General features: G+C 42.6%; 2 protein-coding genes across 3 annotated transcripts; one reads left to right on the top strand and one right to left on the bottom strand.

Annotated features, from left to right (window-relative positions):
- Positions 1-2,436: 2,436 nt before the first annotated feature.
- On the bottom strand, positions 2,437-8,877 carry RPS7 (ribosomal protein S7). Its single transcript, XM_027641098.1, has 6 exons — positions 8,746-8,877; positions 8,340-8,411; positions 6,595-6,738; positions 5,034-5,098; positions 3,196-3,346; positions 2,437-2,557 (listed from the first exon to the last, which is right to left on the bottom strand). Exons 1-6 carry the CDS (start codon positions 8,818-8,820, stop codon positions 2,480-2,482), a joined length of 585 nt encoding a protein of 194 aa, XP_027496899.1. The 5' UTR covers positions 8,821-8,877; the 3' UTR covers positions 2,437-2,479.
- Positions 8,878-15,302: 6,425 nt separating this feature from the next.
- Positions 15,303-23,007, top strand: RNASEH1 (ribonuclease H1). 2 transcript variants are annotated; one of them, XR_003527301.1, is made up of 9 exons: positions 15,303-15,480; positions 15,559-15,689; positions 16,104-16,301; positions 16,882-16,981; positions 17,414-17,468; positions 18,558-18,642; positions 20,249-20,373; positions 22,297-22,426; positions 22,552-22,668. XR_003527301.1 is itself a non-coding variant. In XM_027641090.1 (8 exons), the coding sequence occupies exons 1-8, from the start codon at positions 15,374-15,376 to the stop codon at positions 22,636-22,638; spliced, it is 888 nt and encodes a 295-aa protein (XP_027496891.1). In that variant the 5' UTR covers positions 15,303-15,373; the 3' UTR covers positions 22,639-23,007. The 2 variants fall into 2 exon arrangements, 1 of the variants encoding a protein (XP_027496891.1); XM_027641090.1 differs by lacking the exon at positions 22,297-22,426 and having other exon boundaries at positions 22,552-23,007.
- Positions 23,008-25,502: the final 2,495 nt, after the last annotated feature.

Raw genomic sequence — 25,502 nt, 5'->3', positions numbered from 1 at the left:
TCACATGGAGTCTGTTTAGGTTAAGGTAACATTTGACACTAGCATTCCAGCAGCCTCATTAGCACTTGACCAGATGGCATCAACTGACTTTCCAGATTGCAGGCATGCACTTGATATGCTTGTCAAGGGACGGAGGGATTTGTCTGACTGGATCGCTGACACAAAGACACGAGGGAGTCTGTGAATGAAGGTAAACTAGGACTAAAGTCTTTTGCAAAGCACACAGCTTCGTATTTTTATGCCACAAATATCCACCTTTACTTGTAGCTTAGTTGATGTAAAAACCACAAAGGGCTTTGACAGTGTTATCCTTTCACTCAAAGAATTTGCTTATGGGGCCATCATGGGCCTTTGCATTTCTTAAAGTTCAAAAGGGCTTGCAACAAGAGCCAAGAAAAATCTATAGCCAGCTGGCAGTGCCTGGGAACATTTGCAAGCTTTACATTCAGTTTACTAGATTTCTCCTCCCCCACCTACTCCCTCCCAGTACTTCAAAAGAAACTCTAATGATATTTTTATTATGATGAAGAGATCAAATCTGAGTTACATTTCACCACGAAATAGGAAATGCTGTCTACTGAAGCCTGCTGAGGATCACCTCTTCTTGCAGAGGTTACACAGTCCCAGCAGACTCACCAACCTCTAACTAAAGATAGTTAACATCTGGTAAGCCTCCAAATACTCCCCAGACTGCTTCTTCCAATCCACACCAGCAAAGATCTATTTGCACAGGCTGCCATCTGTGACTGTTGTAGCAGGAAGCTTAGTAATGTCTGACTCAAGACTGGAATTATTTTGGGAGGACTAGAGCGGGTGGCATTTCCAACCTAAGAAATACCCATTTTAGCAGTGAAAATTTAAAATTCAAAAGTTCTGGCACTGCTAGTGTAAGATCTTTTACAATTATTCTCCACAAAAGGAGACAGGATTTGCAGTTCTTCTATACCTATAAATCCCCTCATCTAATTCTAAGGGAAGCAGATGAATTCTCTTCTGCTGAATCATTCAAGACAAAAAATAAATAGTCAAGGAATAAAGAAGGAATTAAATTATCCTCCAGAGACAGAAGTTTGAAAAGGAGGTAGGAAAAGGCTTCAAGGCAAGGCAACTTCTTCAAAGATACAGCCTGCTTTTTGTGCAAACATTCAAGCCTTGTCAGCAAGTAGCAGGAAATTACCCACTAATTACATCAGGGCACATATTTTCCTTCTCTCTGCATTCTCTGAACCAAAAGTTAACAGCACACAGCTATCTGTCCTGCCCTACTAAGTCATGCCATAACTTGTGTTAAAGTCTTGACTTTTTCAATGCAAAAGCAACACAGAACTTGTTTTAACCTTTTATCTCTCCACAGCTAAAGAAGAGGTGTCAAATGGGAAGCAACCAAAACCACTCTAAATGGGAAAAGGAAGTAAAGATACAAAGACCTTCAGTATGTGGTACTTGTCCTCCATTTACTCTCAGGTAGGACAATGCAAGTTATTAAGAGCTCCTATTACACAACTTCTTCCCAACTTAGCTCTCCACCAAATAGACTGACTCCATAACTAGTTGTCTTTTACTGTGTTAAACAATGACTATACTGAACAGGCTATTAGGAATAATTCATGTAATTTGCTCAGAACTTTACATGCCCAACTCCATGCTCCCCTCTGAGCTTGTGTAAAGTGATTCTAAACAAAGATACTGAAGTAAAAATGGGACCCTACCACTCAGCCATTGGATGCCAAAACACATAGTCCTTCCCCACCTCTCTCTGCACCACCAAGCATGTGCTGAACCATGTTAAAACATCACTCAAAAAAAAATCCCAAACATTTCTGAAAGCAAGATCAATAGCTACAAAATTGTAGTTTATGTCCAGTAATGTAGTCAAGCACTCAGAAGTGAAAATTTCTCCCCATTTCCTTTTGATATAGTTCAGAAAGTACAGGACCTGCTTTTAGGTAAGAACTAGAAGGCAATTTTGCCACTTAGAGCAATTTAAGTTACCTCAAATTTAACCTATACCTTCCCCAACACATTTCCTAAGAATTCAAACCCCTTATTCAGATGTCATTGCTTCGTATTTCAGAAGTCACACATCACCTGCTATGTTGACTTCTTCCTGTGTCAGGAACATGTAGGTCTCCAACTGGTATTCTTGTGTGCAAAACTCAGCAGTTCCACTGCTCTACAGTAATTCTCCACATTCTCCCCAAAAGGTGAGACTCAGAATACTTAGGTTTTTCACTGCCAATTCTTTTTGCAGACTCTGGACTCTTTTGTCCAGAGTTGTGCTGCAACAGTGCCAAGAACAACCTAAGAGGGCTATCGTTAAAATGCTGGTGGACTTAATATTGGATACACAAGAGTCACTCTCCAGACAGTAGAGAAGTCCCATGAACCAGTTAATCCCCATCTGCGTTTACGGAATTCAAAATTTAAATGAAATTACTCTGTTATATGAACAGTTGTTTATTCAGCCATTTTTTGCACTTTACAGCTGGAATTCTGGAAATTCAAACACCACATCTTTGCCTGTGAGCTTCTTGTAGACACCAGAAAATGTTTCCACCTGTGAAGAAAAATAATCTTGTTTATACATGCTGTGTAAACAAGTAACTCTAAGTTAACATACTTAATATACTCTAATATTTGCCACTTCATCTTCACTCTGACATGAGCTCTGAGGATAATTTTCTTCCAGATGAAGATGGCTGACCGTTTACACAGAAGATACATTTTGTGAAGAGTATTTGGAAACGCTTTGATTTGCAACCATGGGAGACCTTGAGAGTTGAGCAGGCCCAAACAAACCCCTCTAGAAAAAATCCAGGCAAAGTGCAGGCTGTATTGAGCACATCTGTTTAAGGTCAAAACTAAGTGCTTCACTTGAAAAACAATAAAACCAACTAAATAAAACAAACAACCTAACTGACTCCTAAACATACAAACCCCCCAACAAAACACAGTCTGTTCCCATGAAAGGAACCAATATAGCTACTTTACAATCCAGGGGTTTTAGCAAGTAGAACTAGAGCTTTAGTTTAAAACTATCTTGCCTTATCTTCAGCACCCTATTCGAGATACAAACAGAAGCATCTCTACTGCCAAAAGCCAAAAAGGACTCTTTTGCTGTATCACTAAGCAATCTCTTAAGTGATGTCAGAATGCCATCCTGACCTGCATGAGAAAGTAAGTTTTTACATTTACCTTGTGTTCAACATTGTTCTGCTGTGCTTTGTCCAGATGGACTTTTATAAGCCTGCTGCCGTCCAGTTTTACGCGGATTCTCTTGCCCACAATTTCACTGGGGAAGACCAGGTCTTCAAGGATAGCATCGTGCACTGCAGTAAGCGTACGGCTGAAATGCCACATTTGTATCATTAAAACACATCCTCTTGAAAACCTTGGTTTGTCAAGCCTTTTGCAAGCATGCTTTAGCTGAAAATTCAGCAGCATTTTTCTCCTTAATGCCACAGTGTGACAATATCACACTATCACAGGTTATGCAAAAATAAAAGCCAAATTCTACAGTGAGTGCAGGAACTTAGTGACATGGGGGAAAAGTAGCCAGGTTTCTGACCTTTTAGATCACACATTGCTTTGTAACAGCCCTGAAACATTCTTCTATTTCTACCTATTTAAGGAATATTTTATTTAAATTGAAGCCAAACTGTCCCACCTGCAATTCTGCCAGAGACACTTACTGGAAGAGTTTAAGTGTGCGAATATCTTCAGCTACACAGAATACATTCATAGCAGACCCAGTTTTGAAAACACTGGTTTCTTCATCTGCCTAAGGCCAAGCAGCTTAGAACTCCAGTGTATTATAGGAAAAGACTAGCTAGTAAGTTTAGTCCACACTTTGAAGACTGATGTCTACATGTGTGTTCTTGAACTGTCCAGAAGCGAGTCAAAGTGAGAAAAATTAGCCCAAGCTATTTTGCATGAGTCTAGAGGACTAATAAGATTTCCAGCATCTCCATCTTCAGTTTCAAGGCAGTACCACTAGTAACTAAGACCTGTGTCTACAGCAGCACTTGAAACCTGTGAATATTGGGATAGCCAAGGGAGACCAATCACATTTCTATGCTTTGCAATGCATACAGCAGTTTTACACTACCAGCCTGACCTCTCTCAGGTCCAGACAGGGACAGTCCTGCACACTTGCCTTCCCTCATGCAGAAACTGGCAGGATGCTAATCACAGACACAGATGCCAACTTCTCCAGCCACTGTGCAACACTAGTTTTAACAGAACACAGGTAGAGTCCTCCGAAGGCAGGACTGCAGACGAGTACTATGAAATTGTAGTTTTAAAATCTATGCCTAAAGATGGCAAAACACAGTAACACATACAACAGAGGTGTAATACTGGGGCTGGGAGAAGTTGCAGGACATGCCACAACTCATAAAGAGGATAAACTTTTAAGACAGACTACATAATGACAGAGCAAGATGTAGAACAGCATAAATGAGGCACTGACATCCAGAGAGACATAGCAGTGTTGCATGTCTAGCAATCAAGAGACTAGATAAGAGCAAGGGAGGCCATTTAACACAAATGACTATACTACTGCTAATAAATTCATACCCAGAGGGACTACTACTCATACCTATACCCCTCCTCAGCCACTCTCTCCCTCATTGCATCCCCTTCAGTGTGCCAGCCTTGACTTCTGTACAAGTTTAACATGTGAAGTGGAAGAGGCTCTTCCTACAACTTAGAAAAAAATAATTCTTGTCAGCACACTGTGATAACAGATAGCAAATTGGGGTTTCTTAAGTCAGCATTGCTGGCTAAAAATCAGCTACAGCTGTAGCTGGAAATACAGACAGAGTGCTAAGAAATGCAACACAGTACCCAAAGATGAGCTTTCTACTGCACACTTTGGCAGTCAAATGACAGATACTATTTCAAGCAGTAGCAGAAAGGACAAGACCACTTAAACACTTGAATTACTTCTCAAAAACTCAACTAACCATTATTTGACTAAACTACCATTTACAAAAGAAGGCTGTCGTACTGAATCAGTTTTATTTACTAACCTCCTGGGACGCTTTTGCTTGTTTTTTGTGCGGCTTTTTCTTGTTGGCTTAGGTAGAATCCTTCTCTGTTAAGAAAAATAAAACAACAACAAAGGGATTTCTCAGCATCTAGTGGTTGCAATATACTCAAAAACATCAACAATACATGTACCTTCTCTCCCCAACCAGAAAATGCATGAAAAATCAAAAAAGGAAGAGTTAAGGATACTCAAAGCTACATCAACATTAGAACCTCAGGTTACTTGCAGAAGCTGAAGTGCTGTATTTCTTTATTTTGCAATTACTAATCTTGTATTCAGTGCACTGAAACAAAAGTTTTGTATTTCATCCCCTCCTCCCATAAATACAACCACAGTAGTTCACTGGGTCTCATTAGCAATGTGGACACACTTCCCTGGGAACAGGAATTCCAGAGAATTTTACAATTTCTGTGAGACTGAGCCTCTGGTGCAACCCAGTGTAGTGAGCTCAGTCCCACAGACAGCTAGGTGACGTTAGTTTGAATAATGAGATGTATTACACAATTCAGATTAAACTCTGGCTAAAATGTAACCTGTTCCAAAAGTAGGCTCCAAAGGAATTTATAGCACCTAAGAGCAGTAAAACTTATTTTCTACTTCCCTACTCCAAGGGTAGATGTTTTAAAACACTGAGTTTTACTTGCAACTGTAGCCACCTGAAGTATTTTCTACCATCACACCACAGCTGCTCTGTGACTGTATTCATGATGGGGTTACCATAATCCCAACTGGGTCATGTCATACTCAAGAACACTTCACCTACAGCAGAACTGCACATGATCCCCTCTAAAATGCGTATTACTGAACTGACAAGGAATTCTCAAGCACATAGGTAAAGTGAGCTAGAGGCACCTCATTAAAATAAACCTTCTTGGTCACATGAAGATTCAGGGTAAAGTTCTCTGGCTCTTAAAACTATATTAATAAGTATTTTTCACTAATAACAGCTTGTCCACTCTGCAGACAGCTCTCCACTTTGTCCACCTCTCAGTACTGCCCAGAGAGCCCTCCATCACCTTCTCACACCTTAGCTCCTCCATAGATTTAGAACTTAAGTCAGCTTTTTTCTTCCTCTCCTATTAACTTGAATTTTGAGTGCTTACATTATGTAAGTTTAGTAAAGAACCTATTAATATTTGCTCCCATTTACTTTCAAACTCTGCTTCTCAAACATCTGGAGTAAGAGAGGTCAGAACAAGAAACTTCTATCCCTGTGAAAAAGCTTCACATCTCACCAAGTTTACACAGCCTCAGTTGCCAGCTGAAATCATTTTACCTAACATCCACATAACATTTCCTGCTGGAACAAAAATATGCATTGTATCACTGTTACCTCGAATGGGCAAGACAGAAGGGTAATGCAGCACTGGAACAGGTTATCCAGAGAGGATGTGGAATCTTGGATGTTTTCAAGACTCAGACAAAACCATGGCTGACCTGATCTAATGCTGACAGCACTCCCAGCTCATGCATGAGGCTGGACTAGATCACCTCCACAGATCCCTTCAAATCAACATTTTTATGATTCTAAAATGTTTTACCTGAGCAATGAACACCACATGTTTTCCACTAAATTTCTTCTCCAGCTCACGAACTAGCCGCACCTGAATCTTCTGGAAGGACTTCAGCTGAGGAACTGGTACGAAGATAATGATGGCTTTTCTGCCACCACCCACTTCAATTTCCTGAAACAGAAGTACAATGTTACCTAGGGGCCGAAAAGTAATGTTTGCTTTGATGGTGAATCCTCTGAGCACAGGTATTTGATAGTCTTGCTTATGACTTTGTGGGGTGTGGAGTACATCACACAGCAGTACTGCCTTAATGCATTTAAGACAAAACACCAAATAGAAAAACCTTTATCAGAGCACTTGTTTTGCTGTAAAGGAGTGACTGGGCAATAAGTGCCACCACTCCTTTCAGAGTCACATCCTCTGAACAGCAAAGCTCATTTTTTTTTAGTACGAAACTCAGATGCCAGAATAACTATACTGAATGCTTACAATCACATCTGCAACAGAGCTTACGTGCAAATAAAAAAGCTTCAAAAATCACTTGCCTCTAAAGCAGACTGCAGACAAAGCTTAATTTAACAAATCTCATATTTTTGAGCTACTGCTTCATGGAAATCACCTGTCCACCACTTGCCAACCCCTGCATCACTACTCAATCAAAACATTTCTTTCTCCTCCAAATGCCAGTAGGATTACAACACCCCAACACTTTACCTTTCCCCTAGTTTATTCTCCAACAATTGATCAAACCTAAAGTTTGTATAGCTTACAAAGCATTTTCCCACAAACCTGGCTGCAGAGGCATCCTCATTCTCCAATAGAATGGAAAGATGGATTGTTTTTCACCAGCTACATTCCCACGTAGGCCAATTCAGATGCCCACAGAAGATTTCTTACAAATAAAATCAAGCACCTAACTAAACAACAGAGACACTTCTAAAAGCTCCTCTCTGAGGACAGCTCACATTGCTGTACTTCAGTCAGCAGGGATATGGTTCTTCTGAAGGCAAGGCCCCTGAACTCATACCCAAGCTGCTTTCTGCACTGCCAGATTCTTTAACTCCACTCTAAGCAGCCATGCCCCAGTGTCTGTACTGTTGGGCCAGGGCAAGAACCAAAAGCTTATTTAAGTTTCTGATTGCAGTGACCAGCTTCATCGATGACATCCAGTCTCCCAGGCTGACTAACCCTAATTTTCTTCTTCCTTTTCCACTAATTGTCTTTTTCCTTTTCTTCCTTTAAGTTTCAGTTACCTGTATGAACTAAAACTGAAGTGTACAGGAAGGCTAACCTACATGATCAAGTCAGACTATCACACTAATCCACCTACCATCTATTACTTGGTGCATAACAAATTCACAACAAACTGATTTTACAAAGAGTATGAGAGTTGACGTTCCTGATGAAGTTTCTGCAACACCTACATTTCCAGCCAATATCCCCATGCAAAAAATCAGTTTCAAACCCCAAACCTAGTCTGCAGAGACAGCAAGCAGAACAACCATTTTCAAACACTTTTATTTAACATACCGAACTGCTACTTGAGTTTTTATAATGACTTTTCAGACTAGTTACCAAGAAAAACACTAAAACAGAATTCTATGTGCTAACAACAAGTACCAGAAGATGATAAGCCACAACAGCAGACAATAAAACCACCACAGGCCCTAAGAAAGGGCTGAAAACATTCATCTACTATGTTAACATTTACAAAAATTAAACACACACAGAGCAAGTCCCCATGCAGGTCTCCGTGGAGAAGTCCAACCTACCTTAGCTGCTGTGATGTTCAACTCCCGCAGCTGAGCTTTTAAGTCAGAGTTCATTTCCAACTCCAGCAGAGCCTAGAAAAGTGAAGTTGCAAAATAATCCATTGCATTTGTTTTAATTCATAAAAACTATTGAGCCCGAAACCTGTTCACAGTGCCAGGGAGCAGCTATGAACTTTTTACCACAGTTAATATCAAAGATTTAACTTCCTATAAGTCACACTGACATGCAACAAATTCAATTGTTGGGAACAGAGGCTAACCGGCCCATTTCCCAAGTAAAACTAGGAAAGAGAACACATTTAGATAGCCTCAACCTCAAAGTTTAGACTCTGGACAACTATCACAACACTGTTTCCGTAACTTGCAGTAAGTTACCAAACCGCAGAAGGAAAAGCCACACACATACCTGGGATATACCAGACTCGAACTCATCTGGCTTCTCGCCATTAGGCTTCACAATCTTGGCGCTAGAGCTGAACATGGCCTCTCTGCAACGCAAAAGTACATCTCGGCTGTGACCAGGCAGATGTCACCTGCTACAGTCAGGACTCTGTAATCCCGCTGCGCAGCCAGACGCTCCAGAGCGAAGGCAAAGTGCTCCAGGGCCCACGCCAGCCCCAGCACGCCGCTCCAGGCGGTGCCACCACGACACAGGAACAACGTCCCGGGAGCGGGGCCTGACCACCGCGGGCCCGCTCCGAGGCCCCGGGAGCCCCAGGGAGGCGGCCCCGCCGCTCCCGGAGCCCCACGTGTCCCCAGTGGATGCTCGGGCGGCGCTCCCGGGCCCCGCTCCCAGCTCCAGCCCCCTCCTCCCGCCTCCCCCAGGTCGCCAACGGGGGAGGGCGGAGGGAACCCCCGCCAGCCCCCACCCCGGCGCCGGGCGCCACGGCAGCCATCGGGCCCCGGGGAGGCGGTAATCGGGCGCATCCCCCCGCGGGGGTGTCGCGGGCGCCTCCGCTCCGTGCCCGGCCCGGTATCGCCGCAGCCCCGGGAACGGAACGGCAGCCCCAGCCCGGGCACCCACCTCTCCCCGCGCCGGCCAGGAAAAGGGCGAGCTCTCGCGAGACCCGCGCTGATCGCGGCCCGCGAAGGCGCTCGCCCCGCCCACGCTGGGGTGAAGCCAGACCCGGAAAAAGGGCAGAGTGAGAGCCGCGTGTCCTGGAAGCACACCCAATTTCCGCTACTGCGAAGCACGAGCGGACATTGAGAGTCCTGGCACAGGGGCCAGATTGGCACATGCGCAATGCCAGCGGGTCGGGCGGCAGGAGCTGCCCTGAGCCTTTCTTGGGGATGCGCTTCCTGTGGCAGGGAGCGAAGGAGGGGCAAGAAAAGGCCGTTCCGGTCTGTTTCTCGCTGTTGCTGCAAGCCTTCCCCACCACTTGCTTATTTGTGGGCCCAGGCGGCGTGAGGTGGCAGAATTCCCGGCTTGCGGTGTGGAGATGCAGCTCCTGTAGAGAGTCAGCGGGATCTCAGCGGCTCAGAAGAGCTGTGCAGAGCGGCGGCCACCGGCCCTGTCAGCGGCGGGGGAGCGGGCGGTGTTTGCCCTCCGCTCTCCGTCTCATCGCTCCGCGTTAGTTCTGCGGGCTGGGAGTTCACCCGGGATGCTCATGCCTTTCCAAATAGAGGACACTTGCTGGAACAGTGTTGGTGCAGTCACCCCTGCCCCCAGCGGGGCGTTGTGCTGGGGACACGCGGCCAAAGCCGTGCTAGGCCCTGTGATGGCAGCCAGGGAGTGTGGGTGATCATCGAGTGCCAGCGCAGGGCCGTGCCTGGGCTTTGGTTTGGTTTACCTCTATAAACACGACCTCTCAGCTGCTTCTGCTAAGGCAATGTCACAGCAATCAGTTACTAGACTGCTGTTAGACAAGAAATAAAGCCTAAGTCTTCAGCTGTGTTCAGGTACTAATTCAAGATGTGAGAGTTCTGGGCTTGAAGTATTCTGTCATCACTGGAAGCACTTTTTATTATCTACTATGTTATCTAACAAAGAAGGCTCTAATAATACTTGGGTTGCACACAAGCTGTACTCTAGTTCCAAAAGAAGTGACTTGCGTGTTGATTCAGGTGGAAGTGCCTGGCTGTGCATCTGAAGTGAAGCTAAAACCTTGCCTGGACAAAAAATCCCCACCTTTTCACTTCCCTGTTGGCTGATTTAGGGTCCCCAGTCAGAGGCAGGTGTGCAGCTCTTGGCACACACTGTCCAGAGAGGTTAGACCCAGGGGTGGGGTTCAGAGCACTGTTTCTGTGATCAGGTTCCCTGGATAACCCTAAGAGCAGTCAACTTTAGCTTGTAATACCACATTCACTATTAATATGTAATGGTGTGTGTGAAGTCTGTTACTTAAAAAAAAATAAAATGCAATAATGGAGTAATAAGCTCTTGTTGTAAACAAAAAACTGACAAAGACCACCAGCACCCCAAGCTAAGCAACCTCAGCATCTGCTGAGTTTTCATGTTTTCTAATATTTTCTAACATTTCCAACATTTGTGGGCTTTTTGTTAAATTTCTGATAGCTAGAAAAGCAGACTGTTCAGTTCCCATTTTTCTCCCAAGACACTCTTCTCTGCTAGCATGAATTCAATGAATGGGAAGAACTGCCCAGCTCATACTGATGGCCAGGATTAGTACCTATAGAGACTGGAAATTTGCCAAACAGTAGTGATCAGGATCTGATTGAAGGGTAAAAAAATAAGAAAGGTAACAAGTAATAATCTCAGCAGTCCAGTAGTCTGCACTCAGTTTATGCTGTGAAATCAGTTATGAGGGGGAGAAAGAATAGGTGGTGTGTGAATAGATCAAAACTGGACTGTTCAGAGCATTAATGAAGTTGCAATGTGCCTATAGCTTCCCACCTCAACCTATTAGTGCTACTGAATAGACCAGGATGCTGCAAAACACCAATGACAGAAGACGGTGTAGAGAGATGTTCCCTTTCAGACACTGAATTTACATTAGGAGGATGCAGTGTCAAGGTCTGTGTGGGCTTTACCTGGTCAATAATGCCTGGTACCCAAAGCAGCTGACAGTGATTTTCAAGAATCACTGTGGGCATGTGATCTTTAAAAAAAAGTTATGTCAGTGCAAAGTAACATAATTAATAAGATTCTTATGCCATGCAGACTCAGAATGGGCAGGGTGAAGAAGTGGAAAGAATAAATTAGGTATGTAACAAAAGTATCCCAACAACAATAGGATAAGGTCTTGTGATGTTATGAATATAATAATAAGTAATATAATACATGGAAGAAACAGAAAGATGGCAAGGCTTGTTGGGGTCATAGTAACTCCAGAACTGGAAGAAAAACTGAGTCTATTACTAGTTCACTTCTCTGAACAAGGCTTGTACAACCACACAGGTTCTAAAGCTCATGGATAGGCTGTTCCTCTGAGGGTTGACTGAAGGCTGGGATCATGCTGGGGGGTTACTGCTTTGCAGCTTCACTGACACTTAGTTTTACACTGAAGTGTGGGCAAGTATTTTGTTCTGCAAGATTTCAGTTCTGAGAAGGAAGACAAAACACCTTATTTTCCTGTCTTATATTTTCAGTCAAGGTAATGAGATGGCAATATAACTTACATTTGCAGAGTGTGCTAAATAAAGTGACTACTTAGTGACCTACCCAGCTGAAAGCTCAGTTTTAAATAGGAAACGCTTGATTCAGGTCACATCAAATTTTGCTTTAAAACTGTATGTGGGGAACCACATTATGGTTAAACATTTCAACTAAAATATTTGTCAAAGATTAAAATGCTTTGCCAATGTGTACATTGCATGCATTAATGTGGGACAAAGTAATCAGCTAAGATTTACAGTGAGTTTAAGTAAAAATGTTGTTACAGACACACGCCCCTACTTAAAAGTGATGAGTGTATTTTTGTATACATAATATTAAGTCCTCCTTTTTTCCTGCAGACTGTCTATTATAAATACAGAAATGGCTGCTAAGAAAATTTGTTAATAAATTAATAAACTAGTTTTGATTTTAGTGTGGGAGAGAAACATGGGACCCTTATAAACTGTAAAACATGACTGGCATGCATAGCTCAATGGCCACTCTCATTCAACATGGTGCCACCATGTTTCCACCAAAACAGGGGCACTTGCTCTCCTTTTTTTTCCCTTAGCCACTCATTTGCAGCACTTAAGCTGTGGTAGCACAAGTGCTTGTGTAAACTTTGATTTGGCAAAAATTGGCTGGATTTGTGTATCTGATTAGCTTATTCTGCAGTGGCTACACAAGGTTGCCCTGTGTTAGTGTGACATTGACTACAAATGTTAAATCATTTACAAAACCTGCTTAAAGTCCTATCTGTACATATAATTACATTATTCTATATTCAAATGAGACTTTTTGTGACTGAGTGCTTCCGCTTTGCAGGTGGGAACTAAATAGTTCACTTCTTGGCAAGTCTTCATACCCACTTCAAAAAAACTGAGTTAGAGAGCTCAAAACATCCTCTCTGGCCCAGGCTGACTAGAAAACCCCCAAGTACACCAGTGCTACAGCAACCAGAGAGCAAGTACCACAAAGCAAGCACAGGTATGGCTTAGCCTAGCAGTGCTAAATGCCACTGTAGCAAAAATGCCACCTGTCATATGAGGAAAGGAATTCATCTCTCCTGCCACTGCAGCACAGCAGCCCCAAAAAATCAGCAATGGAGATGCAACAGTAAAGGTAGGGCTGGATGACCCTATGCAGCCTCAGTTTTACCAGCTGGGAGAATAAGCAATGAAAAGGGGGGTGTGGTACTCAGTGGACTTCAAAAGTCTTCTTTTTTTTCCCCAGTTTGAATCTGAGTTCTGCATGTTGGTCATGACAGTAGGAGAGTTACTGTTAAGTCCTTTCATGTAAACAGAGAATGAGTGTAACAGAAAGTCTTTTCTTTCTGCTTATTTCTCCCATGACTTACTGCTCGTTGCTCCTTTAGTATGTGTTAACCAAAGAAAACTACGAGTAATGAAAATGTGCAAACCTGTAAGGAATAAGAAATCCTTCTATTATAGAAAACCATAATTAAAAGAAAAGCTAACCAAGAGCAATAAAATAAAAATATCACAGGCAGGAAGTAGTGAGAAGTCTCAGTGGAGACCTTTACAGAGACAACTGGTGTAAATAATCTTGATCTGAGAAAAGCAGACATAAACATTTCGTAAGAGTAATATGAAGTCTCGTGAACATGTTGGAGGAAGCAAGAAAAATGCAGTAATTATATTCAGATACAGCCCTGACCACATTGTTTCTGTATTCCACCAAGGCCTCTCAAACGCATAAACTCTTTGGTTTTGTGTGGCAGGAAATCTGCAGTATATGAGAAAACTGTGGTTTAAACATGTTTCAAAATGGCTTTTTGTAGTCTCTTTGCTAACTCATGCTTTCTTCTTCCCAAGACCCCCCACGACAAGTGTTATCCCATGCAGGAATGTCCTGGGAAGATGTCCTAAGGTGTTCTCATTGGACCTTGTCAACCCCTTCCTGTGATTGGGTGTTCCTGTAAGCCCCTTGAGACTTCTAATTGGTTACTCTGTGAGTCCTTCTAACCCTATAAATGTAACATCCCCCATAATAAACGCTCTCTTGCCTCCTCTCCACGCCCGTGTGCTGTCTCTGTGCCAGCCATGGAGCCACGTGAGTGGGAGGAGGGGAGAGCACCTCTCCCCTCCAGGCTCAGGACCTGAAGAAACCCCTGGCGCTGGAGTCCCCTCCCGTCCACTTAAGCCGTCAGAAATGGTTCCTCAAATGGAAATGGAACTAGAACTGGGCCGCCCCACGCCATGGGGGAAAAGAGATGCAGAGTTTTGTTTTTTGTTGTTTTTTTTTTTTAAAGAAGCATCATCCAGCTGATACACACAGTAATGTTGAACCAATTTGCTGTTTTCACAACTGAAGGCAAAATGAACCAGGCCAGTGTTTCACATTCTTGGCATTTTACCGGGCTACCCTTGTGAATCTGAATACAGCACTCTGCAGCTCTGGCACACTGTGGTCAGCTTTTTAGTGCATCTCTATTGGGGCTACAATGGAAATCCAGCCGCACATATGCACTGGCCTGTTTCTGGAGGCAACCATACCAGTGCCCCCATCTTCGCTACTTTGATCTCGCCAGCAGCTCAGTTGAGACGCTGAATTTGGCACATACCCAGACCTACCCACTTTGGTCTCCTGGCACACTGCACTCCAGATACAAGGATACGTGGTGTAGGTTGCAGCTGCCCACAGTGGAACTTCAACTTGCTTGGACAAGCATCTCATTAATGCACGTTAATATCTCACATCCTCCAAGAGGATAGTACCAGACCATTTTTAGTGGTGCTCAGCAACAGGAAAAGGAGCAATGCCTGTAAACTAAAACACAAGAAGTTTCACCTTAACATGAGGAAGAACTTTAGATGGAGGGTGGTAGAGAACTGAACAGGCTGCCTAGGGAAGTTGCGGAGTCTCCCTCTCTGGAGACATTCAACACACACCTGGAAGTGTTCCTGTGTCACCTGTTCCAGGAGACCCTGCCTCAGCAGGGGTTGAACTGGATGATCTCCAGAGGTCCCTCCCAACCCTAATGATCCTGTGATTCTGTGAAGGTGTTTCTCCTCACTTCAGGGGCCATCTCGGCACAAGACTCGGCTGGAACACGCTTTCCTGGAGCCCTTGATTTGAACAGCAGGATAAGAACCCGCTTAATGCCTTTGTTCAGCCTCCGACTTTTGGACCATGCTACGCATATTGACGCACCTGTGAGATCCCATTCGCCTTTTAACAACTGGGACTTCCAGAATGAGGTTGTTTGCTTAAACCGCTGCGATCTCACACACCTCGTGACCCACCTCCAAAACAACAGCTGACTTAGGATTGTAAAATACAGCTATTGTCGGGGGGGAGGGAACAAAAACAAAGAAAAAGCAAGCCCGGACAAAACCCACGCCCTGGGCCTTTCCGCTACTTTGTCCTCCCCGCCGGCCCGTAGGATCCCTCAGCGCTCCCGTGACGCGCAGGCGCGGCGGTGCCGGCCGGGCGGGCGGATGGCGGCGGGGCCGTGATGCTGCGCTGGTTCGTGGCCCTGCTCAGCCCCTGCTTCGCCACCAAGGCCGGCTCCATGTTCTACGCGGTGCGCTCGGGCCGCCGCACCGGCGTCTACCGCACCTGGTGAGCGACGGTCGCGCCGGGAGCCCGCTCCGCCCGGCCCGGCCCGGCCGCGCCTCACCGCCGCCCGCTCTGTTTCAGGGCGGAATGCCAGGAGCAGGTGAACAAGTTCCCCTCCGCCAGCTTCAAGAAGTTCGCCAGCGAGAAGGACGCCTGGGCCTTCGTGCGCGGCGGGCTCTCGGGGCAGCAGCAGCCCCAGCCCGAGCTGGCAGGTACCGCGTCCTGCCGGGGCTGAGGGAGGGGCGGGAGCGGGACAGGGCCCGGCCCGCCCGGGCTGCACGGCCGCTCTGCCGGCACCGGCTCCTGCTCGTCCTGTCACTGGCGGTACCGACACGGCGATGGATGTACCAGTGCAGCGAAGGTGTTTCTGTGGCTGCTTGGACAACAGTGCTTGTACCGTGTCTGTCTTAAGGGCCGTTGCATGTGTGTGTCTCCTCTTCCGTTTGATCTAGGATGAAGAATGACTGCTGTATTCTATAGTACTTTTTTTCCTGATAGCTCGGGGTGGTGTCAGGTAACAGAGTAACATTGCTAAGAGATGATAACCACTGTTGTCTTTAGAACTAGTCCAAATAAAACTGCATATTGTATGTGTTGAACTTTCTATCTTTTTTGTTTTTTGGAAGGTGCACTTTGTCTTCCAGCTGTAACACAGGAAAATGGTAGCCAGAGAGAGGAACTAAAATCCTTGTGTTGCAGTACGTGCAAAAGGCCATATGAGCAGTCTACAAATGAAGAACAGGTTGCTAAGCGTGTAAAACATGATGAATTATTCTCAACATACTCAACACCAACAGTCAGTGAAGATAAATTTTCATATATGGGTGAGGTCTTTGATAAGTCCTTTAATTCTTTTAATTTCTTTGCACTCTTTCATAAGCAACAAGTGTAACTATTAGAAAGCTTTCAGGGAGGTTTCTGTATGGCAGCATTAGGCCCACTGTTTCTTTTTAAAATGGAAATGTGAACCGTAATCTACTATTTCACATTGTCTTTCAGTGTAATTTTAATTGGCTTCAACTGGAATCAAGATACAGTTTAATTATATCATTATAGGTGTGATCTTATGCGTGTCTGGGTTACAGACTGTATTTAAGTATACAGACGTAGCTTGGAACTTCTGAGGTTGGCTGAAGAAGACAGGGACTATTGTGAGAAGTATGGGACTTGGGACAGAAGCTGTTTTAAGGCTGACTGGTTTGACAGCAGTGAGGGTGTGAAGCTGCAGTGGAACTTCTGGTTTTCTGCACTAATTCACCTGGCTTCTGTAGTTAACTTTCGGAAGGGCTCTCTGGGAAGGGAACTTTTGGGGTTTAATGTGCCAGCAGACATTTCTTTCAGCTTAAAAGAGTCTGTGTCCTTGAAGAGGTGCTTGAACTTCTGATTTTGGTCATTTTTTTGTAGGTGACTTTGTAGTTGTTTATACAGATGGTTGTTGCTCAGGTAATGGACGTAATAGGGCACGTGCTGGAATAGGTGTCTACTGGGGACCAGGCCACCCTTTGTAAGTAGCTGGATAGATTCTTTTTTTTTTTTTACAATACTAGCCTCCTTTTAAATATGAAACTCTGCTGTTGAGACTCAATGGCAGTGTTCTCAGACTAATGAGTTGCTGAGGGGAAAAGAGAAATCATCATTTCTGGGAAAAATCAACTGGAAATAATATTTTATGGGGCTGAAGCTATAATTCGAGTAATGCAGAAAGTTTTAAAATAGAAGTACATGTGCACGGAAGACTATGAATGTAATTGCATATTGATGGCAGGTCCAAATGTGCAGATTGCTCTGTGCAGGTGGAAGCTAGAGCTAGACTATATTCATCCTCCTTTACAAAAAGAAAAGTGTCTCTCTTGTATTTACTTTTTTAATGTGTAGTCATTATCCACTCTTGTGAATATTTGGGGTAACTAATCTACTATTCATTCCTTGGACACAGAAATACCAGTGAAAGACTTCCTGGACGGCAGACTAATCAAAGAGCAGAAATACATGTAAGTAGTAAATGTTCTGAAATGCTTCTCCACCTTAGATTGCAGTAGCACACTCATCACTGTTTCAACTCTGATCTTCAGAAGCTGGTTATGGAGTGGCGAGGGAAGTACACAAAGTATCCAGAGTTATGACTTGAAAGACATAGTTCTCTTCAAGTTTTATTGGTCTTTATTGGTTTTGAACAAGGTAATTCACCTTGAGAATTCCCAAATGTCATCAAGCACAGCTATTTAAAACAGCCTAACATTAGGAAAGCCTGGCTCAAATATGTATAGATTGCCTTGCATTTTTAATGTGCATGTTTCAGACTTTGGAGTAAGGGCTGCTGAGCAGAGGTTAAGGGGAGAATCAGCTTCTGAGGATGATAGGATCAGAGTGTCATAATCCTCAGATAAATATAACACACAATTCTAGGGTTCTAGTTCTGACTAACTTCTGTTGGCAACAGCAGATTTAGTCTTCCCTTCTCACCTCCTTTTAATTATGGTACTGCTACTATCCCACACTACAAGTTTGGGAAAGAACTCAAATGGGGAATTGATCTTAAAAGTACAAGAAGTTAATTTTAGTGAGAGACAAGTAGAGGTGGTGTTGGTGTGCCAGCAGTCAGACTTGTCACTAAAGAGCTTTTCACCTCTACATCCTCACCCAGCCATGTCTTCCTGTTATATTTCAGAGCACCAAATAAAACCCCCAACCTGTTAAGAGTTCCAGACTGTTGGAACCGATGCGAATCCTTCCTCCTAGCTAAGGAGAAAATGCCTAAAACTTGGTGTGCAGTTGATAGAGGTTGTGTTGGAAAATGGAGCAGAGAGCTGTTCCTTTGGCACAGAGTTGAACATCCGAATGTTTTGTGGGTTTTTTGCCAGTGCAACTTAAAAACTTGCCTCTTTGCCTGAATCATAAAGGTGTCATCTGCATGCATAATTTTGGATCCTCTACTCTAAAGCATGTTGGTAACCGTTGGTAGGGAGATTGCAGTAATACTCTTCATAGTTCTGTGTTGGCATCAGGTACTTTGTTGGTATTTTAATTGCATGTGGTCAAAATCCTGTTCTCAACTGTGACTGTATTGAAACATTCCTAAGGCAGCCTGCAAAGCGATAGAGCAAGCCAAGAGTCAAAACATCAAGAAACTGATCATCTACACTGATAGCAAGTTCACTATTAATGGTGAGTTATTTTATTTTTCCTGATACTTGAAGACACACTGCTTTCTCTTTCATTACATAAGGCCCACGGAACATGCTGAGTCCTGGAGAGAGGGATATAAGGACAGAATGTATAACTTAGCGCTCATAACTGCTTGGGGAAATACTTAAGAGTCCTCAGGCATTGCCTGCGTGAATTACGAGTAGCGTCAAAGTGCCTGTTACAGTAAAGGCTGACAGAAGTAGCCACAGGATTTTTGTCTTGAGATGTTCAGTATGACACAAGGTCTAGAAAAAGTGTCATTCCTGTATACACTGTTAAGGCTGTTCTCAGGAGATTACTTGGAAGTTGGTGTAGTAACCCTGTAGGTTTCTTATTGTTTTGCTTGGATTGGAGAGGCTGTCTTAACACACATGTTGAAGTTCCCTTGCTTCCAAGCTTTTAGGCTACACTGGCAGACTAGCCAGAGATGATATGTGCTCAGAGTAGGTACTGAAAGTTTCACCTTTATCCAAAGACTTGGAAAATTTAATTTTATTCCTTATAAATACCATATGAAGCAGCCAATAAGATTTAATTTCTGAATAAAACTTCTTCCTCTTTCTTCTATATTCCATCTATACTCGAGATCTTCAGATTTTGCTCCCGCGATAATGTGAACTGCATATGTATTTTTTCTTTGTATGTCACAATTTTACAAAGGGAGTACATGTGTTTTCTGTTTTCAGATCACTTTGGAGGTTTTATTTTGTGGGTTTTTTTTGAAATAACATTAAACAAAAACTTTTGATTAAAAATTAAATGTTGTACTTCTACTCTTTGTTTTTGCTTGCAGTTTGCTCTTGCATTCTGGGTCACTGAGGTGCAGGTTCCATTCTTGTTTAACTGAAGTTATTCTGCAAATGTGTCTAAGAGTTATTTTTTAAAATGCTGGAGAAGGAGGCTTGTGGTTAAATACAAATGGATGTGGTTTGGTTTTTAGGAGGTTTTGTTTGCAAGATTGGTGACTTCCTATTTGGTTCAGGTCAGCTTGTCATAAAAACAGTAAGAGTGTCTTACATTGTCCACACCAGCAAAGATCTTAGAGAAAAATAAAAAAGGATCCTTATATAAGGAGTAATATAGTAAATTTTCTGGCCAGCAAGGGAGGGACAGAATGTTAAGTTCTGTAGAACTCTGCTTACCTGGTCCTTCTCTGAAGGATTCTTTTTAGTGTACAAAAGCCATAAAACAGCTGGCCATCTGTTTTTCCCCTATGCATGTGTCTCCTCAATTTCTCTAAACAAACAAAGCAGCAGATCTGTTCTAGCTTACTGTACCATTGAGCATATCTTTAGCTTCAGTTGACTGAAGTTCATGAGATAATTTTGGTGTAATGCATGTATAAGATTGTAGTTTTTAGATTAAATACCTGTTTGGGAAAACATGTTTCGGTAATTCAATTGATAATGGAAAAATACAGTCCTGAAAGACAGCAATAGAGAACCAAACAAGAATATCTTCTATCTTCGCTGTCTTTGCCTGAGACTTTTATAGAGTTATTGTCTTATTAAAAGGCTATTGGCTCCATCTTGATCCTTGCTGGCTTCCTTAATAGCATTTTTATGGTGATGCTCCCTTTGCATAGGTATTACAAGTTGGGTTGACAACTGGAAGACAAATGGCTGGAGAACAAGTTCAGGAGGAAGTGTAATAAATAAAGAAGATTTTGAAAGACTTGATAAGCTATCAAAAGACATAGAAATTCAATGGGTAAGTTCCTCATTTCTTATTTTTAATGACAAACACACATCTTTTAAAACCTTATAAGTATGACCATAACTAAGAATTTTCTAGAGCATAATATTGTATATCCATAGATAAAACCATAAATACAGGGAAGCTGCTTTTTGTTTTAAAGCAAATTAGCAACATATTCTAGACTCTTGGAACCAGTATTTCATTTATTTAAAGGAATGTTTATATTTGTTTTCTATCTCTTATTACTACTTAGAAAATGCCTGCCATAGTTATTTTTAGTTTGTTAATGCTGGTAGCAGATGAAACTTCTGTTCCTGAAAATCTGACTTTAAAACATAACTGTGTCTTTTTGTGTCATCGCTGAATTTCTAGATTTGCTTTTCAGAACTCTCTGAGATGCTGGTTCATTGGAGTAACTCAATCACAGTTAAAAACTGTTAAAAATCGTTTAAACTGGGAAAACTGAGAGTGTGTTACCCAAATAAACTGACTCTAGTTTTCTATACCTTAACTGTGTTTCTTCTAAGAAAAATTGGTACAGAAAACTCTTTAAAATAACTATTTTTAAATTGCTTTGCTGTCCAGTAAAGAGGTAAACCAACTTCTGTACAGGTATTTCTGATAAAATGTATTCTTCTGTAACCTTTTAACATCAATGCTTAACATTGTAGGGAATATCTTCCCTCTTCTCCTTCTAACTTTTAGCCTAAATGTGTTATAAGACCACTGATTCTAGAAATAAATCTGTGTACCATTGACTTTGCAGCTGCTAGTTGAATATTTACTGGGCTTCTGTCTTTACCCTTTAGAAAACAGGATCATGTAGATCTTTAATCTACTTTTTCTATGGGAAATCTACTGCAGATACTCTTCTACTCATGCTGTTCTCTGTTACAGAGTTGGTGACTCCAATTTTAAGGCTGACTAGATTTTATATAACTACTCCTATTAGCTGTTGAGGAGAAGACAGTGTAAAAATTTAAAACTAAGACTAATTAAGACCAACTAAGTTCAGTTGCTCGTGGAGTATTTTACATAATTAAAAGATGCTGCTTTATGTACACTTCTTAAACCTGAATCTCTTAAACTCAGGAAGGGTTTTGTTTCAGGAGGAGCGCTGTGTGCCTGTTCGTCATTATGGTAATCCATTTGCTGAGGTGTGGGGTCCTCCATGGGCTGCAGGTGGATCTCTGTTCCACCAAGGACCTCTAGAGGTTCAGGGGCACAACTGCCTCACATGGGCTGCATCACAGGCTGCAGAGGAATCTGTTACAGTGCCTGGAGCAGCTCCTCCCTCTCTGTAGTAACCTTGGTGTCTGCAGGGTTGTTCCTCTCACGTGTTCTTACTCCTCTCTGGCTGGTGTGAAGCATTTTTGCTATTTCTTGAACATGTTTTTACAGAATAGCCACCAGCTTTGCAGATGGGCTCTGCTGTGTCTAACTGTGGGTTCATTTTGGAGCTGTCTGGATCTGCCTCTCTCTGATATGGGGGCAGCCCTAGGTGTCTTTTCACAGAAGCCAACCCCTGGTTGGTACCCACTTGGTACCAAAACACTGCCGTGTAAACCTAATACCATCTCACACACGCTTCATGCTTGTCTCCTCTCAGATCTTGTCAAATAGCAAACTTGATTTTAATTCCTCACCTTCTTCCACCACCCTTAGTTCTGACAAGGATGGGCTTAGGTTTGAAAGTTTTTTGAGTTCCTAATTGAAGGATGAACAGGTAAAACATCTGAAATTTGAGAGATTCTTTTAATACCCCGTTTCTGTATCCTAAGTGAGTGCTGATTGCCAACGCTATTAGTGGAATAGAGATCTCCTGGCTTTTGAGGGAAGATTAACTCAGTTTAAGTACTGAATGCTGATAGGGTTTTTTTCTCTTCTCCAAAACTGGGAATTTTGAATTGCAGCTGTCGTCTGCATTTCTTAAAGTCTAAGTTAGGTGGTCCTTATCCAATTCACTACTTCTCATAAAGATGATCTTCAAAATTTGGCAAGACTTTCCTTCAGGAAGAGAGACTATGGAAATCCCTGGGAAGAACACTTAAGGGCTAAATGTGAGGTGAGGGCCTCTGAGGAGGTGGTGCTGTACTATGAATGAAAGGGTGTTGTGTGATCAAATTTCATGTATATACTTTCTGCTTGGTTTCTTGCATATCTAATATTCCTATACTTTTGTCCTGACAGATGCACATTCCTGGCCATGCTGGCTTCCAAGGAAATGAAGAAGCTGATAGACTAGCAAGAGAAGGAGCTTGTAAACAAAAGTGCTGATATACTGGGACTAGAGACTGTTGCAGTGGGAGGAAAAGGCCTAACATGACAGCAACAGCTTGAGCTGCTGTAATTGTTTCGGAGTTGAACTTTGAACTGTACTTTATGCTGGCCTGAAGCACTAAATATATACCAACTTCTGGGAAGAAAAAACATGCATTTTCTTCTATTGCATTGTTTTACAATTGAGACAATATTTAATTGATATTGCATATTTGTGTTTATTTCATGTTATGGAAAGGGCTGTGGGGTCAGCGTTCTTGTAGACTTATGAATTCTCCATGAAGACCGACTTCTAAAGGAGTAATATTAAATAGAAGTGTTCTGTATTTTTCTCTTAGTGAAATAAATTATTTTTTTGTACAGACATATATATTGCAGCCCAAAATAGCTGGGGGCGGGGGGACTTTGGTTGATTTGGTAAGAGGTCACCTAACACAGCGATGTCCACTGATCCACTTTGGCATTCTGGTGTGGCAGCATCTGCCTCACAGATGGGCTTGTAACACTCACCTTTGTGTGCCTCACAGTAACATCAGTTACAGCACCTGTAGATTTCTTTGTCTTACTTTGCAAGATAGAATGAACAAAGTAAAAAGCCAGGTCACAAGAAAACTTGGACAATGAATTTTTATTGTTCTCTCTCTACCTGCTTCATGTCCAAGCTCTTTGTCTCTGGCTTTCTGTTTCCATTAAGTAGGTTTTTGTATGCATACTGGTTCTTTTTAGCATTGTTAGTTCCTCTTCAGTGTTGTTCCAAAGGTAATAATTGGCCATTTTATCTGAAATAGAAGATGATCAGCTTCTCCAGATCTACCAGATGTCAGGTGTTTGACTTCATTTTTTCGAGTCAATGCTGAGATTAATGGAATAGCTAATATGCACTTGAACGGGAGAGTCATTACCAGTAATCAACATAGTTTTCTTTTTTGTGCAAGTATAGAAGGAAGAGCAAACAGGTTTGGTGTGTTATCTGTGTCATCTTCACTGTACGGTACCTTTGTACCATTAAATAGTAGGGCTTAAAGCTTGAAGTCACTGAAGTGGATTTGTATTTGTTAATTGCTGTACAGAATGGTTAGAGCTGCAGAAGCTTGTTCTTTAGTAAAGATAATGCAAGAGAACTATTGAGGCAAAGTATGAGGTCTTCTGTATTCAGTCACACAGATTGTGGTAGAAGGCAGAAACTGGCTAGCTAGTAGTTAGGAAATAAGTGAGGATTTTTACTTTTTTTCTGTCATCCAAACCTGCACAGTAAAGCTCATCTAGGGGTAAGGAGGTCACTCATTAGATTTTCCCCTCTGCTTCTTTCATGTGTATGCACACAGTTACGTGTTCATTTACTTGAAAAGTTTGGCTTGAAGGAAAATACCCTGTTACCCCATATTAGATCTCCAGTTGAGGCAGAACAATGTGACAAGCAGTGTACTGAAGAGGTGGGATCTAATAACCTGCCTATCATACATCTTTAGCTAAACATGTACTATTTGCTGTATGGAAATATATTTTTTTTGAAAGAGAAGCTTTGGAAAAAATGTAAGTAGTGGTTGGTAAGTCATTACAACTGTGTAATACTGAATTCAAGCAACTTGATTACCTGAATCTAATAGGTAGATTCTAATAGAAAATCTAATAGGAAAGAGTTTTATATTAATTTGATACCAATGTTTATTTTTCTTACTCTGGAAATTCAGGACAGAAGAAAGTCAAGCAGAAGGTTACAAGATTTAGGCTGATTAAAGGATAGAAAGCAAATGGTATTTCTTAACAGGGGCTTGAGGGCCCACAGAGGATGTTGGAGTTCAAGATATTCTTTTCAGGGCACTAGAACTTCAGTAGGGTATTGGCAGTTAGCAGCCATGACATTCAGTGGATTGACACTGAACTGGCTGGATTTGTATGTGCTTCTAAAAATGTTGGGAATACCAGCATTAGATCAGCTTATCTGTAGTGTTATGGGACTTGCAGTTAAATTTATTCCAGAATTGCTAGAATCATAGAATGGTTTGGATTAGAAGAGACCTTAAAGATCATATAGTTCCAGCCCCCCTGCCATGGGCAGAGACATCTTCCACTAGACCAGGCTGCTCACAGCCCCAACCAACCTGGCCTTGAGCACTGTCAGAGATGGAGAATCCACACATTCTCTGGGCAACCTGTTCCAGTGCCTCACCACCCTCACAGTAAAGAATTTCTTCCTAGTGTCTAATCTAAACCTACTCTGTTTTGAAGATTGATACCGGGTGTTACCCTGACCCAGGTGCACTTGATCTTGTTGAAGCTCAGGATATTCCCATGGGCCCAATTCTGGAACTTGTCCAGGTCCCTCTGGATGGCCTCCTATTCTTCAGATATGTCAACTGCACCACTCAGCTTAGTGTCATCTGCAAATTTGCTGAAGGTGCACTTGATCCCTTTGTCCATGTAATTAATGAAGATATTAAATAACAGCAGTCCCAATATGGACCCCTGAGGGACACTACTTGTCACTGATGTCAGTCAGGACTCCGAGCCATTGACCACTACTCTGGATGCAACCATCCAACTAATTCCTTATCCGATTAAGAGTCCACCACTCAAATCCATCTCTCACCAATTTAGAGAGAAGGTTTTGGAGGATCATGTCAAAGGCTCTACAGAATTCAGATAGATGGCATCTGTATTTTGTACACTGATGTAGTCACCCCCCCATAGGAGGCCACTGGGTTGGTCAGGCAGGACTTGCCTTGGTGAAAGCCATGCTGCCTGTCTCAAATCATTTCCCTGTCTTCCATGTGCCCTAGCACAGCTTCTAGGAGGACCTGCTTGATAACCTGCAGTGCTTAAACGTGAATACTATACATTAAAAGGATCTGTTACCTTTC

This window comes from Corapipo altera, unplaced genomic scaffold (assembly GCF_003945725.1).
Source record: "Corapipo altera isolate COAL_440 unplaced genomic scaffold, ASM394572v1 46, whole genome shotgun sequence".
NCBI lineage: Eukaryota > Metazoa > Chordata > Aves > Passeriformes > Pipridae > Corapipo > Corapipo altera.
The sequence above is the reverse complement of the archived record's forward strand: the minus strand, read 5'-3'. Positions and strand labels throughout refer to the sequence as shown.